Below are 25,892 nucleotides of genomic sequence, written 5' to 3' on the forward strand. Positions count from 1 at the left end.
CGTCCCCCGAAAATAAGACCTGGTGCCACTTTTGGTGGCCAAAAAAGTAAATAAATAAAATAAGACAGGGTCTTATTTTCGGGGAAACAAGGTATCACCTCTAAACCTGGTTTCAATCTCCGTGGTCAAGGACTTTTGCCACTTTCAAGACAGGCAGACTGAAATTCAACTCCCGGAATTGGGAGTGGGGGGGGGTGGCAGGGGAATCCTGGGAGTTGAAGCCCACCTATCAGGAAGCAACCAAGGTTTGAAGAAGTTAATAGGTGTTCATCTCTGATTGCTTTCATGCCTTCCTCAAAGAATCTCCTTGGTCAAGGGTTTTTTTTTTTTTTTGCAAAACCAGGCAAAAAGAAACCCCCTCTCCCCCCGATTTCCGAAACGCGTTTGCACGGCAGGAAAATAAGGGCAGGAAGCCAAGGCCGACGTAAGTTCATAGCCAAGAGAAAATCGCAGCCTTGTTGGGACAAACCTGCACAGCACAGGCGAGGCAGGAACTTTCTAACCTGCTGACCGGCTTTGCAGCTGCCTCCAAGTTTACAGCAAACAGAATTTTTTTGCTGTGTGCAAAAGCTACACACCCCAGGGCTGGTCAGAGCTGCTCCTAGCAGCCTCTGGATACGGTATAAAACCCTGCAAACTGCCGGACGCTTGGCTTGCTTTCTTGCAAACCAGCGTTATTATTATTCTTATTATTATTTTAAGGACCATGGCTACCAAGGTGGATGTCGGAATCCGGGGTTTGCCAGGAGCTCCAGATGGGGTCAAGGAACATTTTCAAGCTGTGACACGCAACTACAACACCCATCCCAGGCTGAGTGAGTGTATTTTGGGGGGGGGGTGAGAGGGAACAATACAATGGTAGTGAATGCTCTCATATTTTAAGGCACTGTTTCTAGTTGAAAGAAAGTTTGTTCCCTTGAGTGAGAGAACAGAGATGAGTTTCAAATCTGCGTGGTATTTAGCAAGGCTAAAACCCTTTGCAAGATGGAGTTTGCTTTCTGGTTCCCCTGGTGAATTTCCTACCAGCTGCGAATTTCCTAGAGTGGGCAAAGGCGATTTTTCCAGAGGTTGTTGGATTATGGGTCTTATTATTATCTCTGCTCACTGAGAAGCATGGGCCCTGGAGACTAAAACATATGAAGAACGGTTACAGGAACTGGGCCTGGCTGGTCTAATGAAGAGAAGGACCAGGGGAGACAGGAGAGCAGTGTTCCTTGCTGACTTTCTGACAAAGCCATGCCAAGGGGGAAGCAGGATTCGTGGAACAATTGTGTTGCTTAACGACGGCAGGGATTCGTTTCCCAACTGTGGCAAGACAGGTTGACAGAGTAGACCACAGCCTACTTCTTGGTAAGCTAGAAAAAAGCGGGAATTCTGGGTCCACAAGTCTTAAAGTTGCCCAGGTTGGAGATCTCTGCACTCAATGACATGACCTCCTTGCTAAAATGCCTCCCAGTTTCCTTAAGCTTCCTCGCCACCGGATCCCTTACCAGAGATTCCCCGTGACCTTGAATGGGTCCCGCAGCCGGGATCTAACAGCTCAAGCAAGAACCAGCTGGCTTGAGTGACTGCAAAGTCTCGCTGGGTTTTGTTATTAACTGACACAACAGCAAAGAGCGGAGTCTCGGATTGGGAGGAAGGAAGGCTGGGTTGGGTTTTTATTTTTATTTTTCCACCTTTTGGTTGCTCAAAGCATCTCAAAGCATGCCGGCTAGGGGATTCTGGGAGTTGAAGTCCACACCTCTCAAAACATGCTGGCTGGGGAATTCTGGGGATTGAAGTCCACACAACCTAAGCCATGCTGGCTGGGGAATTCTGGGAGTTGAAGTCTCAAAACATGTTGGCTGAGGAATTCTGGGAGTTGAAGTCCACCCATCTTAAAGCATGCTGGCTGGGGAATTGTGGGGGTTGAAATCCACACCTCTCAAAACATGTTGGCTGAGGAATTCTGGGAGTTGAAGTCCACCCATCTTAAAGCATGCTGGCTGGGGAATTCTGGGAGTTGAAGTCTCAAAACATGTTGGCTGAGGAATTCTGGGAGTTGAAGTCCACACAACCTAAGCCATGCTGGCTGGGAATGCTGGGAGTTGAAGTCTCAAAACATGTCAGCTGAGGTCAATTCTGGGAGTTGAAGTCCACCCATCTTAAACCAAGCACTGCTGGGAATGCTGGGGTTAAGTCTCAAACATGTGGCTAGTTGGGTTGAAGTCCACCCATCTTAAGCTGGCTGGGGAATCATGGGGGTTGAAGTCCACACAACTTAAAGCATGCTAGCTGGGGAATTCTGGGAGCTGAAGTCTTCATCCCTTCGAGCTGCCAAGTTTGAAAAACACAGCCTCAAACGCTGCCTGCAAAAGCCTTCGCTTTTTGCAAAAACCCTCCCTGTCCGGTTCATCCCTCGGTCGGGGCCGCGACCCCCTCCCTCTCTGTCCCTCTGTACTCCCACGTGACTCTGCAGGTGTGTATGGGAACCCTTTGCCGCTGCCCCTAATTAGTGGCATAGTGCAGCCACCCGCTGTGCTTTTCACCAGCCCCGCTTGCCTTGGCCGGGCGATGTGTTTGACAAGTGACACATCGCACAATAGGCAGGTTGCCTGGGCGGGAATGGTGGGAGTGGGGGTGGGGTGGGTCTGGGGGGGTGGGGTGGAAAAGTGGGCCCCGATAGGGACCATCGGAAAAGTTTGTGTTTGTCTGGATGAGCAGAGATTGTTGCCAAGCCGGTGTAGGAAGTTAAAACCCACCCCTCTCCTAGAAAAATGAAATATCCTAGGAAATATGAAAAAGGCAGAATATTTCCCCTAAAAAGAGTAGAAACTTAGAAGCAGAAACTCACCTCAGAAACAGAAGGTCACCTCCCCACACCTTTGTTAATGGGTGAGCCATTAAGACCTGGTCCAGAGTATTCTACATAACAAAGATCTCCAGGTAAAGCTATAGCAATTGCCCAAAACCCTTTCAGTGCATCATCATCCAGCATGGCTCAACCAAGCCTGGAACTCAGGACAGCCTACAGAGTTGCCCCATGTGCACGGCCTCATGGGAGTCTGACAACCAATCAGAATACAAGCTCCAATTCAAATCCCAGCCAAGGTTATAAAACCCAGGTACTCTCAGCATCTCAGCCCTTCTTGACCTTCTCTTCTCATCCATCCTTTTCCCTTTGGAGCTTCAAGCCATGTGGTCCTGCGATTAGCCACCATTAAACCATCTTTCTTAACAGCCTCCATGTTACCAGTGTCTTTTTCCCCCACTTGGAACTGAACCCAGAAGGATATTTCTTCCAACACCGGGAGGTGGAGGGTGGGGTAGTGGTTTATTTTTCTAGCAATCCAGGATTCCTAACGAGCATAAACATGGATAATTGGTTTAGCCTGGACGGTGGCCATCAGGGTCACCAGGGAATGAGGATCTTTATAAGGCTACATCTCGTCCTTGGCTTACCATAGTTCATTCAGTGACCGTTGAAAAAGTTACTGTCCGGATTCCGGCAGGATTTCTGGCATTAAATCATAAGTCTCCAGCAGGGATGGGATTCAAATGTTTTTACTATTGGTTCTGTGGGTATAGCAGGGGAAGGAGAGCGTAAGATCTCTAGTCAGAGGTAGGATTTGCCGGCACTCCGAACTACTCAAAATTTCCACTACCGGTTCTCCAGAACTGGTCAGAACCAGCTGAATACCCACCTCTGCTTCCAGCTGTATTCTGATTGAGACTGATCACAGCTGTAGGCATGGCTTGGTGGGTGTGACAGGGGAAGGTTACTGCAAAATCCCCCTTCCCTCCCCACCCCACTAACCTGCTTTCCAGCTCCGTTGTCCTATGCAGGGCAACCGAAGAAGACCCAGCCGATCAGCTGGGACTCAGAAAGCAGAGAATAGAGGGGGTTGGTGGGGCCAGTCAGAGGTGGGATTGGCTGGTTCTTCGAACTATTCAAAATTTCCACTACCGGTTCTCCAGAACTGGTCAAAAAAACTCTGCTCCCCACTCCACTGGCCTGCTTTCCAGCTCCATTCTCCTGTGCAGGGCAACAAAAGAAGATCCAGCCGATCGTCTGGGACTCAATGGGAGGCACAAAAGAGATGGGGTTGGTGGGCCCAGTCAGAGGTGTTCCTGGCCAGTTCTCCAAACTACTCCAAATTTCCATTACTGGTTCTCCAGAACTGGTCAGAACCAGGTGAATACCACCTCTGGTCTTGAGCCAAACTTCCAAAACTTCAAAAGGATTTATTGGGAGTTAACATGTCCGGCACTGCCTGGGTGTAGCCGACTCTGGGACACATCATTCATTGTCACCCTTGACCCTGGTTTTCCCCCACCCCCTGGTTGTATCATAATCCATATTCCCCAATGGGACACATCCATAGCCAAGAGTCATCAATCATGCTCTCCAGTTAGAATTTTGCACGCCAGAAACTTCAGTCACCTAGTTACCATCTTTGAAAAACTATTTATGGAATGCACTTTCGGTTTCCAAGCTGACACACTGCTCTTTCAAACCCCTTTCCCCCTCCCTTCCCTTTCTGTTGGCAACTCTAAAAAGACCATAGGAATATTTTATGAGTTGACAGTTACGAGGACACTGAAGACTGGAAAGTCCCTTCCAGCTGAGTGAATGATTGATTGATGGATTGAGACTGGAGGCTAAAACATACGAAGACCAGTTGCAGGAATTGGGTATGTTCTGGTTTAATGAAAAGAAGGACTAAGGGGAGGAGGGGACATGATAGCAAGTCTTCCAATATTGGAGGGGGTGGAGCTGCCAGAAGGAAGAGGCGGAGGGACAATTTGTTCTCCAAAGCATCTGAAGGCAGGACAAGTCTTCAAGTTGGAGACCTCTGTACAAGCTGGAAATATCAAACAATCCATTATTGACAGGGGTGGGATTCAATTTTTTTAAGAACCGGTTCTGTGGGTGTGGCTTAGTTGTAGGGCGTGGCTCGGTGGCCATGTTATTGGCTGGGCGTGGCCAACTCAATATCACTCGCATCGAGGCAAGCATCTCCTCGCCTGGCCTCTCACGATTGTGGGGATGCTGCAACAGTCGTAAGTGTGAAAAACGGTCATAAGTCACTTTTTTCAGGGCCATTGTAACTTTGAATGGTCACTCCACACAAGCAAAGCACCAGTAAAGGAGGGGAAAAGAACTCCGGAAACGTTCCTGAGACAGGAAGTCTAGTCCTGCCAAGAATATAATAAGGGTTAACGGAGAGGCAGTTTCTGTAAGCAACACCGGAATGTTTCCTTCCTGCCTTCCTTACAGGATTAGCCCAGGAATTTCTTCTAACAACCGGTTCTCCAAACTGCTTAGAATGTTAACAACCGGTTCTAGCGGATAGGTGGGAACTGGTAGAATCCCACCCCTGACTATTGACCTCACCCCATTCCTAAGAAGTCTGTAAGGAGTGTGCAGAAGTACACCATCGTGCCTACCGTCTCTGTCCTATTGTCCCCATTTATTCGTACCTATTTCCTGTATTCTTACTCATGTTTATACTTATACCTATTGCCTTCTAGGTTATTAACAAATCAAATAAATAAATAAATAGATAGGTATGCCTACATGCCCTCTGTGGAAGGATTGGACTCCAGCTCCCATGGCTCCCAGCCCCCTTGACCACTTGCAGCTGGAACTGAGCTATGCGCAGTGGCCCCCCTACGGGCTCTCGGCTGTCTGTAATGATTTCATCCACAAATAGCCAGAGGATTTGGAAAGAATTCGGAATTCAGGCCATGCTGGCAAGATGCCATAACCTGGGTGGCTTTTCAGCTGGATCTTGAGAATGTGCGACTGTCAGAAACATTTATGATCTGGAGGAAGAAAAGCTCTGAGGAAGTACAATTAGGTGAAATTGGGAAAGGGGGGAAGGATATATTTTTTCCCTCTCTCTTCTGGCTGAGGGGTAGATCTCGCGGGTTGAGTCATCCCAGGTTCCTTCCTTCTATATGCCGTGAAGGAGGCTAGAGGTAGCGTTGACTGAGATTGGAGACACCCAACTGGGTTCCATTTAAAGAAAAGGCTGGGTTTGAAATTCAGGCGAGGAATCTGTCAGTCATAAGCCTGGAGGATTGCAGGTGTACACATTCTCTTGGAGGTTTTCTGAAAGAGAAGGAGAGAAAGAAAGAAAGAAAGAAAGAAAGAAAGAAAGAAAGAAAGAAAGAAAGAAAGAAAGAAAGAAAGAAAGAAAGAAAGAAGGAAGGAAGGAAGGAAGGAAGGAAGGAAGGAAGGAAGGAAGGAAGGAAGGAGAGAGAGAAAGAGAGAGAAAGAAAGTAAGAAAGAAAGAGAGAGAGAGAGAGAGAAAGAAAGAAAGAAGAAAGAAAAGAAAGAAAGTAAGGAAGGAAGGAAGGAAGGAAGGAAGAGAGAGAGAGAGAGAAGAGAGAGAGAAGAAAGTAAGAAAGAAAGAGAGAGAGAGAGAGAAAGAAAGTAAGAGAGAGACAAAGAGAGAAAGAAAAAGAAAGAAACAAAAAGAGAAAGTAAGAGAAAGAGAAAGTAAGAGACAGAAAGAAAGAGATGAAAAAGAGAGAGAAAGTAAGAGAAAAAGAAAGAAAGTAAAAGAAAGAGGGGGGGGAAAGAGAAAGAGAGAGAGAAAGTAAGTAAGAGAGAGAGACAGAGAAAAAGAGAAAGTAAGAACGAAAAAGAGAGAGAGAGAGAAAGAGAAAGACAAAACAGAAAGAAAGTAAGAGAAAGAAAGAGAGGGAGGGAGGGAAAGAGAAAGAGCGAAAGAGAGAGAGAGAAAGAAAGACAAAAAGAGAAAGAAAGGAAGAGAAAGACGAGACAGAGGGTGGGAAAGAAGGAGAAAGAGAAGGAAAGAAACAGAAAGAGACAAAAAGAAAAAAAGTAAGAGAAAGAAATAGAGAGGGGGGAAGAAAGAGAAGGAGAAGGAAAGAAAGAAACAGAAAAAGAGAAAGAAAGAGAAGGAAAGAGAGAAAGAGACTGAGAAAGAAAAGAGTGGGAAAAGGAAAGAAAGAAGAAGAGAGAAAGAAAGAGAAAAAGAAAAGAGTGGTGGATGGGTGGGTGGGCCAATCCCTTCTGGCTCTTTCGGCCCGATTGAAGACGCTGCCAGGAGCCAAGGACGGCCATTGCAGAGGAGCCCTTGGCCGTCGGGGTAGTGGGACCCCACCCAACAGAGGTGGAGGCCAGGAAGGGGAGGGGGAGGGGGCTGGTGGAGGGGAAGCAATTAGTGAGTGAGGGTCCTTCAAGCTGGTTGTCCTCTTTGTCAGCTGGGTCAATTTCCTCTGCTCCTGGCCGCCCCCCTTCCCCCCTCCCCTCACCCCACGAGAGCACACAATGGTTAATTCGGGCTGCGGATGGCAGGAACGGAGATTTGAGGGAGGAGGAGGAGGAGGAGGGGGCCAGGTTCAAAGACCCTCTCTTTCACACACACACACACACAATCCCTTGTCCTCTGTGCCCCCCTCCCCCACAAAAAAAAACTTGCTGTCATCCAGCACTTCCTCCGTTCCCTCCACCTGGCCAAAGTGCCCCTCCCCTGACCACCCACTGTGGAGCGATAAAAGCCCCATTTTTCTCCCAGAGGTCCTTGGATGATCTGAATGGCGGCTCTCTGGGGGTCTCGGCCTGACTCCCCTTGACCCCTTGCAGCTCCAGGAGGAGGAGGAGGAGGAGGAGGAGGAGAGATGGTGAAGATGGATGAGGATGGAAAATGATGGTGATCATGGATGAGGTGTGAAGATGAAGAGGATGGATGAGGATGATGAGAATGGAGGGAGATGAGGATGCATGAAGATGAAGAGGGAGGAAGAGGATGGATGGGGATGACGAGGATGGAGGAAGATGAAAATGCATGAAGATGAAGATGGAGGAAGATGATGGAGGAAGATGAGGATGAGGATGATGAGGATGGAGGAAGATGAAAATGCATGAAGATGAAGATGGAGGAAGATGATGGATGAAGATGAGGATGAGGATGATGAGGATGGAGGAAAATGAGGAGGATAATAATGGATGATGCATGAAGATGGAGGGAGATGATGGTTGGATGATGATGAGGATGAAGATGGATGATGGATGAAGATGAGGATGAGGATGACGATGAGGAAGATGAAAGCATGAAGATGAAGATGGAAGATGATGGATGAAGATGAGGATGAGGATGCGAGGATGGAGGAAGATGAAATGCATGAAGATGAAGATGGAAGATGATGATGGAAGATGATGATGAGATGGAGAAAATGAGGAGATAATAATGATGATGCAAGATGAGGAGTGATGGATGAGGAGATGGATGATGGAAGATGATATGATGATGAAAACGGAGGATGATGCATGAAGATCAGGCTGGAGAAGGATGATGAAGATGATGGAAGAAGATGATAGATGATGACGATGATGGTCATTTTCCTGGAATTCAGCCTCCGACTTCCTCACCTGCCCTGCAAGGGCTGTTGCTTTACACCCTTCAGACCGAAGCCCAGGTGATGCCTTAACTTGGCTACTGCAAGGGGCATTGCTCAAAAAACCCAGCCCCCCCCTCCCTCAAGGACAGGGGTGGGGTACCGCCAATGTAACAAATGGTTTACTAATCGTGTGCTTTGCGCGCGCCAGATGTGTGCTGCGCGCACGTGCACAGCTTTCAAAGTTGCTTTCCTTCGATGTTACTTCGGGGAAGTAACACAGCTGAGCCGCAGCAATCTGTTCTCCTGCGCGAATCAGCTGAGCCGATATGGGTGAGTACAGTGCAGGGGTGGGTGAGTGGACCCACGATTGTTGGAGTGAGCTGGTTTGGAGCCAGCTGATCATTGGAGCTGGAGTTGGCCAGGGCAGTGGTGACATCCTTGAGTGATGGAGGGACCCAGACAGTGACAAAGGGGTGGCTGAGCAGGAAGGCCCCTCCACCTGGGACCTCTTCTCTTCCTCTATAGCAGTGGTGGCTAACCATTTTGGGCTCCTGTGCCAAAAATTGCGCATGCGCTTGCATGCTCACACTTGCGTGCCAGCACCCAGAAGGCAATGCACGTCCCCCCATGTCTCCTACGCATGCGTAGTACACAATCCCCATCCACCCCCTTACCTGCACTGCATCTCACAACTGATTTTCAGTGGGTTTGAGGCCTTTTTCGGCCTCTCAAAGGCTTAAGGAAATCTTCTGCAGGCTTTGCAGGCTGAAAACTAGTCCCGTTTCGTCACTTCTGGTATTTTCGGAAAAACAGGAAGTGACAAAACAGGGCCAGTTTTCAGCCTGCAAAGCCTGCAGAAGCCTTCCTCCAGCCTTTGGGAGGCCGAAAAGGCCTCCAACCAGCCGAAAATTAACTTTGAGACGCGCACATGCCCAGTAAGGTAAGTTTGCCTGCAGCTCGCGTGCCAGCAAAATGGCCACTTTCCCTGAATGTCAGGCAAACATTCACAGGTCCCTTCAAGACACCAAGGTAGCAACGACCCCAAACTTCAACAAATGCAGGGAGGGGGTCTCTCCCAAGGAGGCAGAAATGTCGATGCCCCTTCCTCCTATAGGAGAGGAAATATATATACCTTATTCCAACGTTAGGAAAGTAGAACTAAATTGACAGGCTTGGAAGCCCATCCAGTTTGCTTCCTTCTTGTAGACTATTTTCATCAACGTTATATCATTTTGTCATACCCCCGCCCCAGCCTCTCATCTATTTCTCTTTTATGTCTATCTCTCAAGCTCTTAAGCTCTCTAGCTCTTTCTTTCTTCCTTCCTTCCTTTCTTTCTTTCTTGTATATATTTTTTTATTTTTTCTTGTTTTCTATAAACATATCATTGTGTGAACAGTATGGCACCAGAGTGCCTTGCATTTTGAAACAAATATGACAATATTCTTCATATTCAGTACAGTTGACAATCTTATCAAGTTTCATATTAATACACTTATTTTCTTTGATTATTCACCATTTCTTAGCTCCTTGTAAATCTCTCACTTAATCTCTTTATCATCTCTATCACCCCTCTCTCCTATCTCTCTCTCTCTCTCTCTCTCTGTCTATCTATCATCCATCTATCATCTATTTATCTATTTAAGTGAATCTAACTGTCTCATTTTTCTATCTATCCACCAATCCATCATTATCTATTACTATCATCTATCTATCAGCCCATCCATATCTATCTATCTATCTATCTATCTATCTATCTATCTATCTATCTATCTATCTATCTATCTATTTATCTATCTATCTATCTATCTATCTATCTATCTATCTATCTATCTATCTATCCTATCTATCTTAGTGAATCTCCTCTTTCTATCTATCCATCCATCCATCCATCCATCCATCATTATCACTATTGTCTATCTATCTGTCCATCCACATCTATGGACCTACCTACCTATCACCAGGAAGGAAGGAAAGGAAGGAAAGGAAGGAAAGGAAATATCTCCCAGGTGACAGGATATCTCTGAACTTGCATCTTTGGATCTGGCCGGCCACCGATTCCTAGGGCTTTGCACCCCTCTATCTACTCTCAGGGCTTTGGGCTTTGGCCCCTTGAGCTCTTTAGGATGGTCCAAGGCCCTCTACCTACTTTCCATCATGGCTGGGCTTCTTCTCCACCGAGGGTCCAGCAAAACCCCAGCCAGGACATTTTGCAACGGTGCGAAGGCAACCTTTCACCCAGTCTCACTTGGCTGTCAAGGCGAATGATGTCTCCAAAATTCCCAGCGCAGCTGTGTGCCCACCTGGGCGTTTGGGGGGGGAGCAGGAATGCTAATCCGAGCCTTAATTATACTTGAGTCCCTTTGGCCAAACGGAGGAAGCAAGGGAGCGAGCGAGCGGTGGCCTGAGAAGGAAAGCCTGAGAAGGTGACCAGTTGGGTTAGACCTGGAGAAGAAACTTGGTGGATCTCTGGTGGCTTCCCCGAAGAGGATGGCCCTGGTGTTAGAACATGGCTGCTTTATTTTATTTTTTTATTTTATTTTTGCAACGGGGACATCGAGAGAAATCGCTCTTCCAGGCGCTGCAGGAACACAAACCAGACGCTGAGTATTTAGGACAGCAGAGGAGGCCTGGTCTTCCTGCCCTCTGCCCTCTAGAGAGGCCCCCACAGCACAGATGTGTCTGCCGAGGAGGCCAGGCTTGGTGGAGCTTACTGGGCAGGTCACAACCTTTACAGAAATGGTGGCTGTGGATGTCAGGCCTCATGGAGTTGATGGGAACCAGGCTGGAGGGAGGGGAGAGGAGGAGGTGGCCCGTGAAGGAAGGCCTCTTGGGGAAGCCGCAGAAGGCTACCTATGGAGCGTTTGCCCTACGACCTTCGGATGGGGATACTCGCTAAGCCGAAGAAAGCCGGAAGGTTAAACCCGGTGGAAACCATGGAAGATTGTCTATTTTAGCAGAAGGGAAGCCAGCTCAACAGCTGGTTGCAAAGAACAAGAAGCAAAACCTTCTGAGATGTTGGTGGAAGATAACAGATAACAGATGATCAGAGTTGGAAGGGACCTTGTAGGACATCTAGTCCAACCCCCCGCCCAAGCAGGAGACCCTACACCATTTCTGACAAATAGCAGTCCAGTCTCTTCTTGAAAGTCTCGAGTGATGAAGCTCCCACAGCTTCCAAAGGCCACTTCTCTTCCATTAGTTGATTGTTCTCCCTGTCAGAAAGTTCCTCCTTATTTCCAGGTTGAATCTCTCCTTGCTCAGTTTCCGTCCATTGTTCCTTGTCTGGCCTTCAGGCACTTTAAAAAATATCCTGACCCCTTCCTCCTCTCTGTGGCAGCCCCTCAAATATTTGAAGATGCTCTCCTGTTTCCCCTGGTCCTTCTCTTCCCTGGACTAGCCAGGCCCAGTTCCTGCAACCATTCATCGTATGTTTTAGTCTCCAGTCCCCTCATCATCCTGGTTGCTCTTCTCTGTACTTTTTCTAGAGTCTCAACATCTTTTTTATAACATGGTGAGCAAAACTGGATCCCAAGAAGAACGTAAATAGAAGACGTGAGCTGAGCACTGTGCAGCAGCTTGCCAAAAAAGCCAACACGGTTCTAGGCTGCATCAACAGTTCACGTAAAGTGTTAGTACCACTTTATAAGGCCTTGGTAAGGCCACACTTGGAATACTGCATTCAGTGTTGGTCATCGCTACAATATAAAAAAGATGTGGTGACTCTAGAAAGAGTGCAGAGAAGAGGAACCAAAAGGATTAGGGGACTGGAGGCTAAAACATATGAAGAACGGTTGCAGGATTTGGGCTAGTCTAATGAAAAGAAGGACTATAGGGGTGACGTGATAGCAGTCTTCCAATATCTCAGGGGCTGCCCCAAAGAAGAGGGAGTCAAGCTATTCTCCAAAACACCAGAAGAGAGGACGAGAAACAATGGTTGGAAACTAATCAAGGAGAGAAGCAACTTAGAACGAAGGAGAAATTTCCTGACAGTTAGAACAATTGATCAGTGGAACAGTTTGCCACCAGAAGTTGTGAATGCTCCAACACTGGAAGTTTTTAAGAAGAGGTTGAATAACCATTTGTCTGAAGTGGTGGTAGGGTTTCCTGCCTAGCCAGGGGGTTGGACTAGAAGACCTCCAAGGTCCCTTCCAACTCTGTTATTCTAATTCTAAAAAAAAATACAAACGTACTTTTCAAATAGACATCTCTTTGAAGTTACAACTGCCAAAACTTCCTAGGGAGATATTTATGCGAGCGAGATTCGAACAGCTTGACCCAATGGCCAGATGTAGGAGATTCCATTCTATATGCTGCAGTGCATTTGTGGAGTGACAGAGGTAGAAGACCCGGCTTACATCCTATTTGATGGTTGCCTGTATAAGAGGGTCAGAGGCAGGTACCTCCGTCTATAGACCTAACGAATGACCCATTGGGATTCCCATAGCAAAACCACGTATTTTATGTGTGGCCAGAATCTGAAAATAACATTTAACCCAGCACAGTACTTGAGCAAAATGGTTCGGTTGAGATCAGCGTACGTGGGTCTGATTGGGGTAGATTGCAGGGCTGTTGCCGAAATAAAATTTTTATCACATTTTTATCTCTATCTCAAATTATTGTATTTTATTCCAATTTCACTTTAGACTGTATTTAAAACTGTATACTGCACGAATCAACAGGAGGGCTGTGAAAATTTCTACAGACCCCTCACATCCTGGACATAAATTGTTCCAACTACTACCCTCAAAACGACACTATAGAGCAGTGCACACCAGAACAACTAGACACAGGGGGAGTTTTTTTCCCAAATGCCATCATTCTGCTAAACTAATAATTCCGTCAACACTGTCCAACTATTTACAAAGTCTGTACTACTATTACTATTAATCTTCTCATCACTCCTTGTCATCCATCCCCTCCCACTTGTGACTGTATGACTGTAACTTTGTCACTTGTTTCGTTATGACTTATATTGACTGTTTCCTAGTATGATTTGATTGCTTATTGTACCCTATGGCTATCATTAAGTGTGGGACCTAATGATTTTTGACTCTTGATGAATGTATCTTTTCTTTTTATGTACACTGACAGCATTTTCACCAAGATAAATTCCTTGTGTATCCAATCACACTTGGCCAATAAAGAATTCTATTCTATTCTGTTCTATTCTATTCTATTCTATTCCCATTTCATTTTAAATCGTATTTTATTTCACCTTCATTTTAAATTGTATTTTATCCAATTCCATTTTAAATTACTTTTATCAGATTTTAGTAATAATTTGTTTCTCAACTCTGCACTTTGACGTGGTCTAAGGGCTAATCAATCAGTTAGTCAGTTAGTCAATCAATCAATCAATCAATAAAATAGAAGACATGATACAATCTGTTGACCTCACTGCAGTCTCCAAATTGCACAGATGGCTAGTCTAGTGTGAAGCTTGTTGTTCCTTTCACAAAACAAGTTTGTAGCATTCTGGCCTCTTTCCATCCTGGTGGCTTTCCCAAGCTAGCGAAAAGCTTTGCCGAAAGAGATTAGAGAAAGGAAGAATGAAGGAAAGATGGAAAAAAGACAGGAGGAAAACAATTGGCCGCCTTCTATCGATGGCTTTTTTTAAAAAGCCCAATATTTTCCCCAATTTTCTTGTTTTAAGCACTGAGGTAGAAGAAGATCCCCCAAATAGAATAGAACAGAACAGAACAGAATTCTTTATTGGCCAAGTATGGTTGGACACACAAGGAATTTGTCTTGGTGCAAATGCTCTCAGTGTACATAAAAGAAAAGATACATTCATCAAGAGTCAAGAATCATCAGGTACAACAATAATAGTTATAGGGTAGAATAAGCAATCAAATCATACTAAGAAACAGTCGATATAAATCTTAAGGATACAAGCGACAAAGTTACAGTCATATAGTCACAAGTGGGAGGGGATGGGTGATAAGGAGTGATGAGAAGATTAATAGTAATAGTAGTGCAGACTTTGTAAAGTGTTGAGGGAATTAGTTGTTTAGCAGAGTGATGGCGTTTGAGAAAAAACTGCCTTTGTGTCTAGTTGTTCTGGTGTGCAGTGCTCTATAGTGTTGTTTTGAGGGAAGGAGTTGAAACAGTTTATGTTCGGGATGTGAGGGATCTGTAAGTATTTCCACAGCCCTCTTTTTGACTCGTGCAGGATACAGGTCCTCAATGGAAGGCAGGTGATAGCAATTCTTTTTTCTGCAGTCCTAATTATCCTCTGAAGTCTGTGTCTGTCCTGTTGGGTTGCAGAACCAAACCAGACAGTTATAGAGGTGCAGATGACAGACTCCATCATTCCTCTGCAGAACTGGATCAGCAGCTCCTTGGGCAGTTTGAGCTTCCTGAGTTGGTGCCAAAACAACGTTCTTGGTTGTGCTTTTGTGATGACGCTTTTGATGCTAGGTGTCCATTTTAAGCTCAATTACTCAAACACAGGAAGCCTGTAAATAACTCAATATGCAGATTTTTTTTTTTCCAGCTGAGAACTGGTTGTTGTTTTCCATCACAATTTTGTCTCTGCCGACCCATAATTCCCTCCGGTTTTCTCTAGCCGAGGGTTGGACTAGAAGAGCTCTAAGGTCCCTTCTGACCCTATTGTTTTGTATTCTCTTGCCTTTCTCCACAGCGTACCGGACTGTGTGTGGGGTGAACGGACCCCTGGTAGTCCTGGACAACGTGAAGGTAGGTGACGGCCGATTTCCCCCCCCGTCTCCCGCCTCCTCGTGCAATACAGGTAGTCCTCGACTTACGACCACAATGGAGCCCCAAAGGTGTGCTATTGAGACGGTTGTTAAGTGAGTTTTGCCGAAAACCCGAAATCACAAGGCCGTGGTCAAGCACAGCAGGCCACAGGGCGGCCTCTAGTGGCCAAAGAGGGCCCAATTTTAAATCTGTCCAACTAGAAAGGGTGGATGTGTTTCGGGGTCATTTTCCACGGTTTATTTGCGAGCGGAGCACAGAAAAAGAAAGAGGTGGTGGAATCTAAAATGAGAAGGAAAAAGAGAGAAGGAGGGAGGGAGGAGAGAGACGGGGGAGGAGCAGGCAGGCAGGCAGGATAGATAAGGAAAGAGATGATACAAAGAGATAGATACAGAAAGGATAGGTAGATGGTAGAAATCAAAGTCTCCAAACTTGGCAACTTTAAGACTTGTGGATTTCAACTCCCAGAATTCTCCAGCCAGCTGTGCTGGCTGGAGAATTCTGGGAGTTGAAGTCCACAGGTCTTAAAGTTGCCAAGTTTGGGGACCCCTGGTATAGACAGACAGACAGACAGAGGCAGGCAGGCAATCCTGTACCTTTTGCCAGGAGTTGAGGAGCGGAGGTTGGTGAGTGTTCAGCCTCGGACATACGTCGCCCTTTTGTGTCTCCCTCGCAGTTCGCCCAGTACGCGGAGATAGTCAACTTCACCCTTCCCAACGGCACCCGCCGGAGCGGGCAGGTGCTGGAGGTGACCGGCTCCAAAGCCATTGTCCAGGTGAGTGGAAGGGACATCTGGAGCTTTCTTTCTTTCCTTCCCTCCTATCTGACCTGCTTTCCTTCCTTCTTTCCTAATCCTTCCTTCCCTCCCTCCCTTGTTCCTTCCTTCCTGAGTCTTCCTTCCTTCCTGATCCTTCTTTTTCCTTCCTTCCTTCTTTCCATCCTTCCTTCCTTCCACCCTCCCTTCCTTCCTTCCTATCTGACCTACTTTTCTTCCTTCTTTCCTAATCCTTCCTTCCCTCCCTCCCTCCCCTCTCTCTTCTTTCCTTCCTTCCTTCCTTCCTTCCTTCCTTCCTTCCTTCCTTCCTTCCTTCCTTCCTTCCTCCCTCCTCCCTTCCTTCCTATCTGACCTACTTTTCTTCCTTCTTTCCTAATCCTTCCTTCCTTCCCTCCCTCCCTTGTCCCCTTCTTCCTTCCTTCCTTCCTTCCTTCCTTCCTTCCTTCCTTCCTTCCTTCCTTCCTTCCTTCCTTCCTATCTGACCTACTTTTCTTCCTTCTTTCCCAATCCTTCCTTCCCTCCCTCCCCTCACTTGTCCCCTTCCTCCCTCCCTTCCTCCCTCCCTTCCTTCCTTCCTCCACTTCCTTCCTTCCTTCCTATCCTGACCCCTACTTTTTTTTCTTCTTTCCTAACTTCCTTCCTTCCTTCCTTCCTTCCTTCCTTCCTTCCTTCCTTCCTTCCTTCCTTCCTTCCTTCCTTCCTTCCTTCCTTCCTAGGAGAGATCCAACCTAGAATTAAGGAGAAACTTCCTAACAGTAAGAACAATTAACCAGTAGGAAAGGATTGATCCCCTCCAGAACTTGTGAATTCTCCAACACTGGGAGTTTTAAAGAAGAGATTGGACATTGTCTGAAATGCCGTAGGATCTCCCTTTTGAGCCAGAGGCTGGACTAGAAGACCTCCATGGCCCCTTCCTCCTACTCTGTATTATCCTGTATTCTTGTCCCTGTTCAGCCCAGCCAATCCCAGAAAACCAACTGCAACAGGCGCTTCCTCAACTCCACCCAGCCAGAAGGATTTTCTGCTCTGTCCCCATTAGGTGTCTGGCATGGCAAAAAGCTCTTTGCCTCCTGTCCTTCATTCCCTGGCCGTGCAGGGGAGGTCCGGTGGCCACATGGGCCAAGGAAGATAGGAAGAGTAGCCCAGGGCACAGAGAGGGCATCGGGTTGGCAAAGGATGCCTGTTCCAAGAAGACCAGGTTAATCTTTCACGTCCCTGGGTGCCAACCAGTCAGCTGGCAGCTGGATCGAGCCAAGGAGATTCAGCAGCACGGCGGCTGGCACCGTGGCTCTAAATATAAACCGGGATTGCAGCGCCAAAGACACACAGCTTATAGGCTCTCAAGTTGACACGTGGCCTCCCTCCTCTGGAAACCGGCCCAAAATTTCAGCCAAGGTATCCAAGGGGAAGGATTGTCGGCTCGATTATAAAAAAAGAGGATGTTTGCAACGCAGCTCCCGGTTTGTTCTGGGCTTCCCGCTCCGAGCCAGGTCCCTGCAGGGGTCCTATCGAAATCCAAAAGCCCCCCCCCCCAAAACAAACATGTCAACACTGGGAAGAACCATAATCAGACCGTGGCAGCTGCCCTTTATGACATTTCAGATCTTCCCTCATGGACACCCAGCCTGCATTCAAGTTGACCCTGAATACCAGAATGGAAAGAGAGTTTTGGGTCACTGGGTTTACAGATTAACAGAGTTGGAAGGGACCTTGTAGGTCATCTAGTCCAGCCCCTCACCCAAGCAGGAGACCCCCCACACCATTTCTGACAGATGGGAGTCCAATCTCTTCTCAAAAGTCTCAAGTGATGAAGCTCTCACAACTTCCGAAGGCAACTTCTGTTCCTGTGGTTGATTGTTCTCACTGTCAGAAAATTCTTCCTTATTTCCAGGTTGAATCTCTCCTTGTTCAGTTTCCATCCATTGTTCCTTGTCTGGCCTTCAGGTGCCTTGGGAAATAGCTTGACCCCTTCCTCCTCCTCCCTGTGGCAGCCCCTCAAATATTGGAAGACTGCTATCATGTCTCCCCTGGTCCTTCTCTCCACTAGACGAGGCAGGCCCAGATCCTGCAACCGTTCTTCATATGTTTTAGTCTCCAGTCCCCTAATCATCCTGGTTGCTCTTCTCTGTACTCTTTCTAGCATCTCAACATCTTTTTTATAGCATGGTGACCAAAATTAGATGCAGTCCTCTAGGTGTGGCCTTAGGCTTGTGGTCCTTAAACCCCTCTGTTTCTGGGGGCCATCTAGACTCTCTCTCTCCCTCTCCCTCTCTCTCTCTCTCTCTCTCTCTCTCTGCCTGTCTGTCTGTCTGTCTGTCTGTCTCTCTGTCTCTCTGTCTCTCTCTTCCACAATGTTTGCTTTTATCCTGAGTTCTAGCAGCCCCTCGTCCTGGAGAGATTTGGAAGAGAGCAAGGAGAAGACAAAGTCATCCGTTAAATATTCACGCGCTTTGCGGTTCAAATCGTTCATTTCCAAGGAACCCCAGGCAGTCTATAAAATGATTGCAGCTGATTGAACGGTCAGCCAGATGTGGAGACAAGATCTGAATCCCACCCCTGGCTTAGAGGCAGCCAGATCTGTCCTGGACACGGGGTGGGAGAGGCAAGGGTGCGACTCAACCAGTGTAACAACCTGGTTCAGTGAGCACGCCCTTCACGCCCGCACCGAGGGTTTGCTACTGAACTTCTCCAGCAATCTCTGTGCGTTAAACAGCTGGCATTTGGCAATCTGTTGTGCCCCGTTTAATTAGCTGAGCTTGAAAACCAGGATATAAAGCACAGACTATCGGCAGGCCCAACAGCTGATCGTCGGAGCAAAGGTTTGCTACCAGCTGATCTTCGGAGCTACCGGTTCTCCCGAACCATGCTGAACCGGTAGAATCCCATCCTTTCCACCCACCCACCCACCCTGGCAGAGGTGTAAACATTGTCTCGCAAGGGGTCACACAGACCAGGCAACCCCATGGGACGGTGGAGGTGGTGAGAAGGTCTTGAATGAGAGGCATGGGGAGGGAGGGAGGGAGGGAGGGGGGAGGGTTCCTGGAGAGGAAGAGGGTGAAGCCTTTTTCATTGCTAATCCTCCTTAATTGGCCAGTAATTGGCTCCTTGGCCTCTGACCATCCCTCTGCAGGTGTTTGAAGGGACCTCTGGCATCGATGCCCACAAGACGTCTTGCGAGTTCACCGGGGACATTCTCCGCACACCGGTGTCCGAGGACATGCTGGGTAGGTGGGACCTTTTGGGGAAGGTGACAGAGGGCCAGCCACGAATCATGACGATCGGTTGCTCCAGTTACAGGGAAATGCCCCAGGGATTTGAGGACCCGGGGCAGGGCAGAGGTAACACAGGCAGCTGGCAGTTCAAATCACCCCTTTCTTGCTCCGAATTTCCCCAAATGCTCCAACGTTTCTGGAAAGTCCCAGAACAAAAGGATGACAAACACACCCACACCAGAAATTTGGAGTAGTTGGAGAACCGGCAAATCCCACCTCTGACTGGCCTCACCAACCCCATCTATTCTCTGCCTCCCTAGTCCCAGTTGATGGGCTGGGTCTTCTTCGGTTGCCCTGCCCAGGAGAATGGAGCTGGAAAGCAGGTTAATGGGATGGGCAGAGAATGGAGATTTTGCAGTATCCTTCCCTTGCCATGCCCACCAAGCCATGCCCACAGAACTTTTTAATCCCACCACTGACCCACCCTCACACCTCAAGCAGCCTCTGGCTCCAAGTAGTCCAGCCCAACACTGGGAACGCCACGGCTGCACAGCAAGAAATCCAGTGGGACAAGTTGAAGAGTCCAGCAAGCCAGGAAGCACGGCCAGTAATCCAGAAATCCAGCAAGAATGCAAGGAACCCAGGAAAGTTCAAATGTCGGCACGCAACGCTCCAGGAATTCAGGGTTTGTTCCCGACAAATGCCCCTCCCCACAGCGTCTCCTTAAGTCTCAGTCCCCAGGTGTCCCTTATGGAGAGGGGCAGGCTGCTCTCCTCCCGAGTCTGCGCTGTTCCCACCTTCTCTTCACTCTCCGTGTTCGAGGATCAGGAGAGGGTGGTCCTTGCTCATCGCCTGAACCGTGTCTCTCATATTCGCTGCTTAGCATTTCTTGGTCTGTAGGCGTGGCTTGGTGGGCATGGTGTGGCATGGTGGCCGTGGCAGCGGAAGGATATACTGCAAAATCCCCCTTCATCCCTTCCCTTCCCTCCCCACCCCACTAACCTGCTTTCCAGCTCCGTTCTCCTGTGCAGGGCAACCAAAGGAGACCCAGCTGATCAGCTGGGACTCAATGGGAGGCAGAGAAGAGATGGGGTGGGCGGGGCCAGTCAGAGGTGGGATTGGCCGGTTCTCCAAACTATTCAAAATTTCCGCTCCTGGTTCTCCAGAACTGGTCTGAACTGGCTGAATCCCACCTCTGATCCTAAGGTCTTGAAGTGACAAATTGCTTCTTGCAGGACATGCCTTCATTTGGGTTTAGTTGGAAAGACACTGGCCACCCATTCAGGTTCTCCAAGCATGTGGGGGCCCTCTGCTCTTCACAGTTGACCCTTCGTCTCTTCTGCACCCCATGCCCTTCACCCAGGTCTCTGGGGCGTTCCTCCCAGGAGTGGGATTCTACCAGTTCGCACCTATTCGCTAGAACCGGTTGTTGACATTCTAAGCAGTTCAGAGAACCGGTTGTTAGAAGAAATTACTGGCCTAATCCTGTAAGGAAGGCAGGAAGGAAACATTCTGGTGTTGCTTACAGAAACTGCCTCTCCGTTAACCCTTATTACATTCTTGGCAGGACTAGACTTCCTGTCTCAGAAACTTCTCTGGAGTTTTTTCCCCCTCCTTTGCTGGTACTTTGCTTGTGTGGAGTGACCAAAGTTACAATGGCCCTGAAAAAAGTGACTTATGACCGTTTTTCACACTTACAACTGTTGCAGCGTCCCCACAGTCATGAGAGGCCAGGCGAGGAGATGCGTGCCTCGAAGTGAGTGATGTTGAGTTGGCCACGCCCAGCCAATCACATGACCACCGAGCCACGCCCTCCAACTAAGCCATGCCCACAGAACCAGTTGTTAAAAAAAATGGAATCCCACCCCTGGTTCCTCCCCACAGTTGCTTCTCATTGCAGGCCGAGTCTTCAACGGTTCGGCTAAGCCCATCGACAGAGGCCCCACGGTGATGGCCGAGGACTTCCTGGACATTAACGGTGAGTCCCCTTGGTTCGGTTGTGCCGGGTGGCAGCGGGAGGCTGGCCCAGGGTCCGCAGGCTGGTGCTGTGAATTGTGGCCGGCAGTGCATCCCGGGGAAGAAGCTGAGTGGGGGGGAGTTGACCCATGGGCTTTTCCCCTCCCCATGGCCGAGCTTTTGGGCATTAAACCAAGTGGAGGTGAAACCACGGCTGGGAAGCCTTCTCTTGCCCAACCGTGGCAGTGACGAGGTGGGGGTTGTGTCTGGCAGCCCGACAACAAAGAAGGCGGAACGAGGGAGCACGGGGGTTGAAAGAATGACTGGCAGGTCTTGATTTTCAAATTTCTGTGCTAAAAAAAAGCATTTAAGAAGAAGAGGAACCCAACTGCGGGGTGTGTGTGTGGTCAGCAGTGGGCCTAGCAATGTCCCTTCGAAAGACTAAATTGTGTTTTTAGTCCTTCAGAAACTAAGCACTGATTTACACTGGGATAATTCCTTCCTTCCTTCCCTTTCCCTCCTTCCCTCTCATCCTTCCTTTCCCTCCCTCCCTCCCTTACTTTCCTTCTTTTTCTCCCTCCCTCCCTCCTTCCCTTTCTCTCTTCCTTTCCCTCCTTCTCTCCCTCCTACCTTTTCTCCCTCCTTCCCTCCTTTCCCTCCTTCCCTCCCTCCCTCCCTCCTACATTCCCCTCTCCTTCATTTCCCTCCCTCTCTCTCTCCCTTACTTTCCCTCCTTCCCTCCCTCCCACCTTCCCTCTCTTCCTTCCTTTCCTCCCTCTCTCTCTCCCTCCCTTTCCCTCCTTCCTCTCATCCTTCCTTTCCCTCCCTCCCTACTTTCCTTCTTTCCCTCCCTCCCTCCTTCCCTTTCTCTCTTCCTTTCCCTCCTTCTCTCCCTCCACCTTTTCTCCCTCCTTCCCTCCTTCCCTCCCTCCCTCCCTTCTCTTCCTTCCTTCCCTCCCTTTCTCTCTTCCTTTCCTCCCTTCTCTCCTTCCTACTTTTCCTCCCTCCCTCCCTTCCTTTCCCTCCCTCCTTCCTTCCTTCCTCCCTGTCTCCTTTTTTCCTCCCTCCCTCCCTCCTTTCCTTCCTATCTCTCCTTCTCTCCTTCCCACCTTCCCTCCCTCCTTCCTTCCCTCCCTCATTCCCCCTCTTCCTTCCTTTCCCTCCCTCCCTCCCTTCCTTTCTCTCTTCCTTTCCCTCCTTCTCTCCCTCCTACTTTTCCTCCCTCCTTCCCTTCCTTTCCCTCCTCTCTCCCACCTTTCCTTTTCCTCCATCTCTCCCTCACTCCCTTTCCCTCCCTCCCTCCTTCCCTCCCTTCTTTCTTTCTCCAGGGCAGCCTATCAACCCTCAAGGACGCATTTACCCTGAGGAGATGATCCAGACGGGCCTCTCCCCTATAGACGTCATGAATAGCATCGCCCGGGGACAGAAGATCCCCATCTTCTCCGCTGCTGGTCTCCCCCACAACGAGGTACGGCCCTCCCGAGCCTCCCCCCACCATTTTGCCCCATTGGTTCAGAGCAGGACGGCTCTGGTTCTGGAGTTTTGGGCGTGGTCTTTCGAGAGAGCCTTCTTTGTTGCAAACTTCACTCCTTTCTAGCGCTGACAATGTTACTCATTGGGTGTCTAAATGTCTGCAAGAATGCAGCAAAGCTCAGAGAACACCAAAGACCCCAGAGTTGTTCTTCTCCTCCTCTTCCTCCTTCTCCTCCCCGCTCCCTCACCTCCACAAACCCCACTCCCCCAATGACATTACCTAGCTTGGTAATGAAACGTCTACAAGAGAACAACCCAGGTCAGAGAGCACCAAAGGACCCTACAATAGTAGTAGAGAACTTTAGTAGAGAACTAAACCCAGGTTAGAGCAATGGCCTCCTAGACTCTCCGACCGTCTGCCGTTCCCATCTTCCACGGCTTCTCACCCTCCTTCTCCCCCCCCCCCTTCATCCCAGATCGCAGCTCAGATCTGCAGGCAGGCTGGCCTGGTGAAGAAATCGAAAGATGTGGTGGATTACCACGAGGATAACTTCGCCATTGTCTTCGCAGCCATGGGGGTAAGTCGTGTCTTCCGCAGCGTCAGGGTGTTTACAGCGTGAGTCCTATTGTGAGACAACCCAGGAGCAAAACACAGGACACAGAGGCTTTGTCTTTTAACACTGGTTTATGTACAAGACTGCAATATACCTGCGTGCAAGTGTTAGGCAAAAGCCAGGCAATCAATCAATCTTCAACTCTGCACAGAGAACCACAATGGAGATAGAACAGGAGGAGAAAGATGGCCTCACATGGCCTCCCTTATATAGACAGCTTCTTAAAGCGGCAGTACTCTGCTGACTCATCATCTTGGCCTTATCTACAGCCTTAAAGCAGCTGGTCAGCTATTAAATCTTCATTACCTTAACAAGGATGGAGACGTCTCTTTCCCCAATCTGTCCACAAAGGACTCTGGAAAGAGATGCTTCTTTCTGGATGCCAAACCTCCCACTTGGCAAGAAACAGTGAGCCCCCCCCAGAGTTTCCCACTGAAGGACCTTCAGCTGAGAGGTTCCTTCAAAGCGAGCCCCAAGTCCCAGTGCTAACTTTGCAGGTAGTCCTCGACTGAAGACCAGAATTGAGCCCGTTGCAAAGCGAGACAGTCATCAAGGGGAGTCTTACTTTTCCAGCCTTTCTTGCTACCATTGTTAAGCCAATCACTGCAGTTCTTAAGTTAGTCACACGGTTGTGAAGGGGATCCGGCTTCTCCGTTGACTTGGCTTCTCAGAAGGTCGCAAAGGGGGATCGGTTGACCCCGGGAACCCTACTACCGTCATAAACATGAACCAGTTGCCAAGCATCAAGTTTTGATCACGTGACCGCGGGGGTGCTGTAACGGTCATCAGTGCGAAAACATCCCTGCTCCTTCCTCCTCGTTCTGGTTGTTGTTGTTCAGCCACTAAGTTGGCTCCGATTCCTTTACTCAGCCTCTCCTCTGTTCTCCACATTTTGTGTATTACAGGGCAGGGGTCTCCAGATTTGGCAACTTTAACATTTGTAGACTTCAACTCCCACAATATAGAATGGAATAGGAATAGGAATAGGAATAGAATAGAATAGAATAGAATAGAATAGAATAGAATAGAATAGAATAGAATAGAATAGAATAGAATATGTGTAATGGAAGGGAAGGGAAAGGAAGAGAAGAGGAAGAGAAGAGAAGAGAAGAGAAGAGAAGAGAAGAGAAGAGAAGAGAAGAGAAGAGAAGAGGAAGAAAGGGAAGAGAAGAGAAGCTGGAAGGGAAGAGAAGAGAAGGGAAGAGAAAGGGAAGAGAAGAGGAAGAGAAGAGAAAAGAAGAGGAAGAGGAAGAGAAGAGAAGAGAAGAGAAGAGAAGAGAAGAGAAGAGAAGAGAAGAGGAAGGGAAGAGAAGAGAAAAGAAGAGGAAGAGAAGAGAAGAGGAAGAAAGGGAAGAGAAGAGAAGCTGGAAGGAAGAGAAGAGGAAGAGGAAGGAAGGAAGAGAAGAGAAGAGAAGAGGAAGAGGAAGGGAAGGGGAGAGAAGAGAAAAGAAGAGGAAGAGAAGAGAAGAGAAGAAAGAGAAGAGAAGAGGAAGAGGAAGGAAGGAAGGAAGAGAAGAGAAGAGAAGAGAAGAGAAGAGAAGAGAAGAGAAGAGAAGAGAAGAGAAGAGAAGAGAAGAGAAGGAATAATTCTTGACTGTTAAGACTTTGACTTTCAAAATGGAGGAAATAATTTCCATCTCGTTGGGTTTTCAGAGCTATAATTCGCACAACCCTTGTTTTTAATTCCATAGCAAGATCTTTTTCTGATTGTGCCCTCAAGTGGACAAATGTATATAGGAATGCCTGGAAAAAGGCTGGTTTCTCTTCCTACTTGGGTCTTATATATTACACACACACACACACACACACACACACACACAAAAACACTCAGGAGCTGAAAATGCCCTCACTTTTAAACAGAAAATCTGCTTTTCCTGAATGTTCGATGCATTTTCCAAAAGCAACCATCGCCTTTTGTTAAAGGAACTCTGAAAAATCTCCCCATTTTTTGACTCATCGCAAAAATAACCTTGCCAAAAAGACAAAAGTACATTTCTTGATTATAAGATGTTTAAAGTTTGGGGAACTAGTTTCCCTTACGTTGGTCTTTGACAAAGTTATCTGTGCAAGAATGTAGAGCTGGCATTGGGGAAATTTGCCGAATTAAGGAAGCGTGAGAGAGAAACAGAAAGTGATCTTGCTTTCATTTTGTTTAGTGTAAAATCAGACAACTAGAGTAAAAGCTTAGATGGGCTTTCAAGAGTGATATCCAGTGTAGGCAAATTAAGAAACAAATGTGCTGGGATTCTAGGAATGTATTTTATTGTTGTTGGGCAGTGTTTTTCAAATGTGGCAAATTTAAGATGTGTGGACTTCAAGTCCCAGAATTCCCCAGCCAGCAACCCTGCAACTTCAAGTCCATACAGCAATGCTGGCTGGGGAATTCTGGGAATTAACACAGTTGAGAAACAACTACAAAACAGACTTTCTGGGGAATTCTGGGAGTTGAAGTCCACACATCTTAGTGTTAACACAGTTGAGAAACAACTACAAAACAGACTTTCTGGGGAATTCTGAGAGTTGAAGTCCACACATCTTAAATTTGCCATATTTAAAAAAACACTGCAAAAAAGACTTTCTGGAGAATCAATCTACATTCTTACATCTCTGGCCAAATCTACTTTCAGATGAGAAACCAGAGAAATACTGATCTAGCATGAGAGATACTCAGCCCATAGATTTAAAAACAATAACGGTAAAAACATAACCCAATTATTTTTCCTTTTTTTTTTTGTCTTAGTCCACATTCTTTTTCCCCACTTTTCCTTTACTTTCTGTATTTTGATCTG

General features: G+C 47.8%; 1 protein-coding gene across 1 annotated transcript in view; it reads left to right on the forward strand.

Moving 5' to 3' along the window:
* The first annotated feature begins 646 nt into the window (after positions 1-646).
* Positions 647-25,892, forward strand: part of ATP6V1B1 (ATPase H+ transporting V1 subunit B1) — a 35,810-nt gene continuing 10,564 nt past the window's right edge. Inside the window, exons 1-7 of the mRNA XM_087935723.1 lie at positions 647-815; positions 15,000-15,055; positions 15,750-15,848; positions 18,979-19,072; positions 20,961-21,038; positions 22,345-22,484; positions 22,966-23,067. Of these exons, the coding sequence (XP_087791849.1) occupies positions 707-815; positions 15,000-15,055; positions 15,750-15,848; positions 18,979-19,072; positions 20,961-21,038; positions 22,345-22,484; positions 22,966-23,067 (678 nt within the window). The 5' untranslated portion in view covers positions 647-706. The remainder of the gene's footprint in view (positions 816-14,999; positions 15,056-15,749; positions 15,849-18,978; positions 19,073-20,960; positions 21,039-22,344; positions 22,485-22,965; positions 23,068-25,892) is intronic.

This window comes from Pseudonaja textilis, chromosome 6 (genome assembly GCF_049901715.1).
Source record: "Pseudonaja textilis isolate UNSWEBS1 chromosome 6, rPseTex1.2, whole genome shotgun sequence".
Lineage (NCBI taxonomy): Eukaryota > Metazoa > Chordata > Lepidosauria > Squamata > Elapidae > Pseudonaja > Pseudonaja textilis.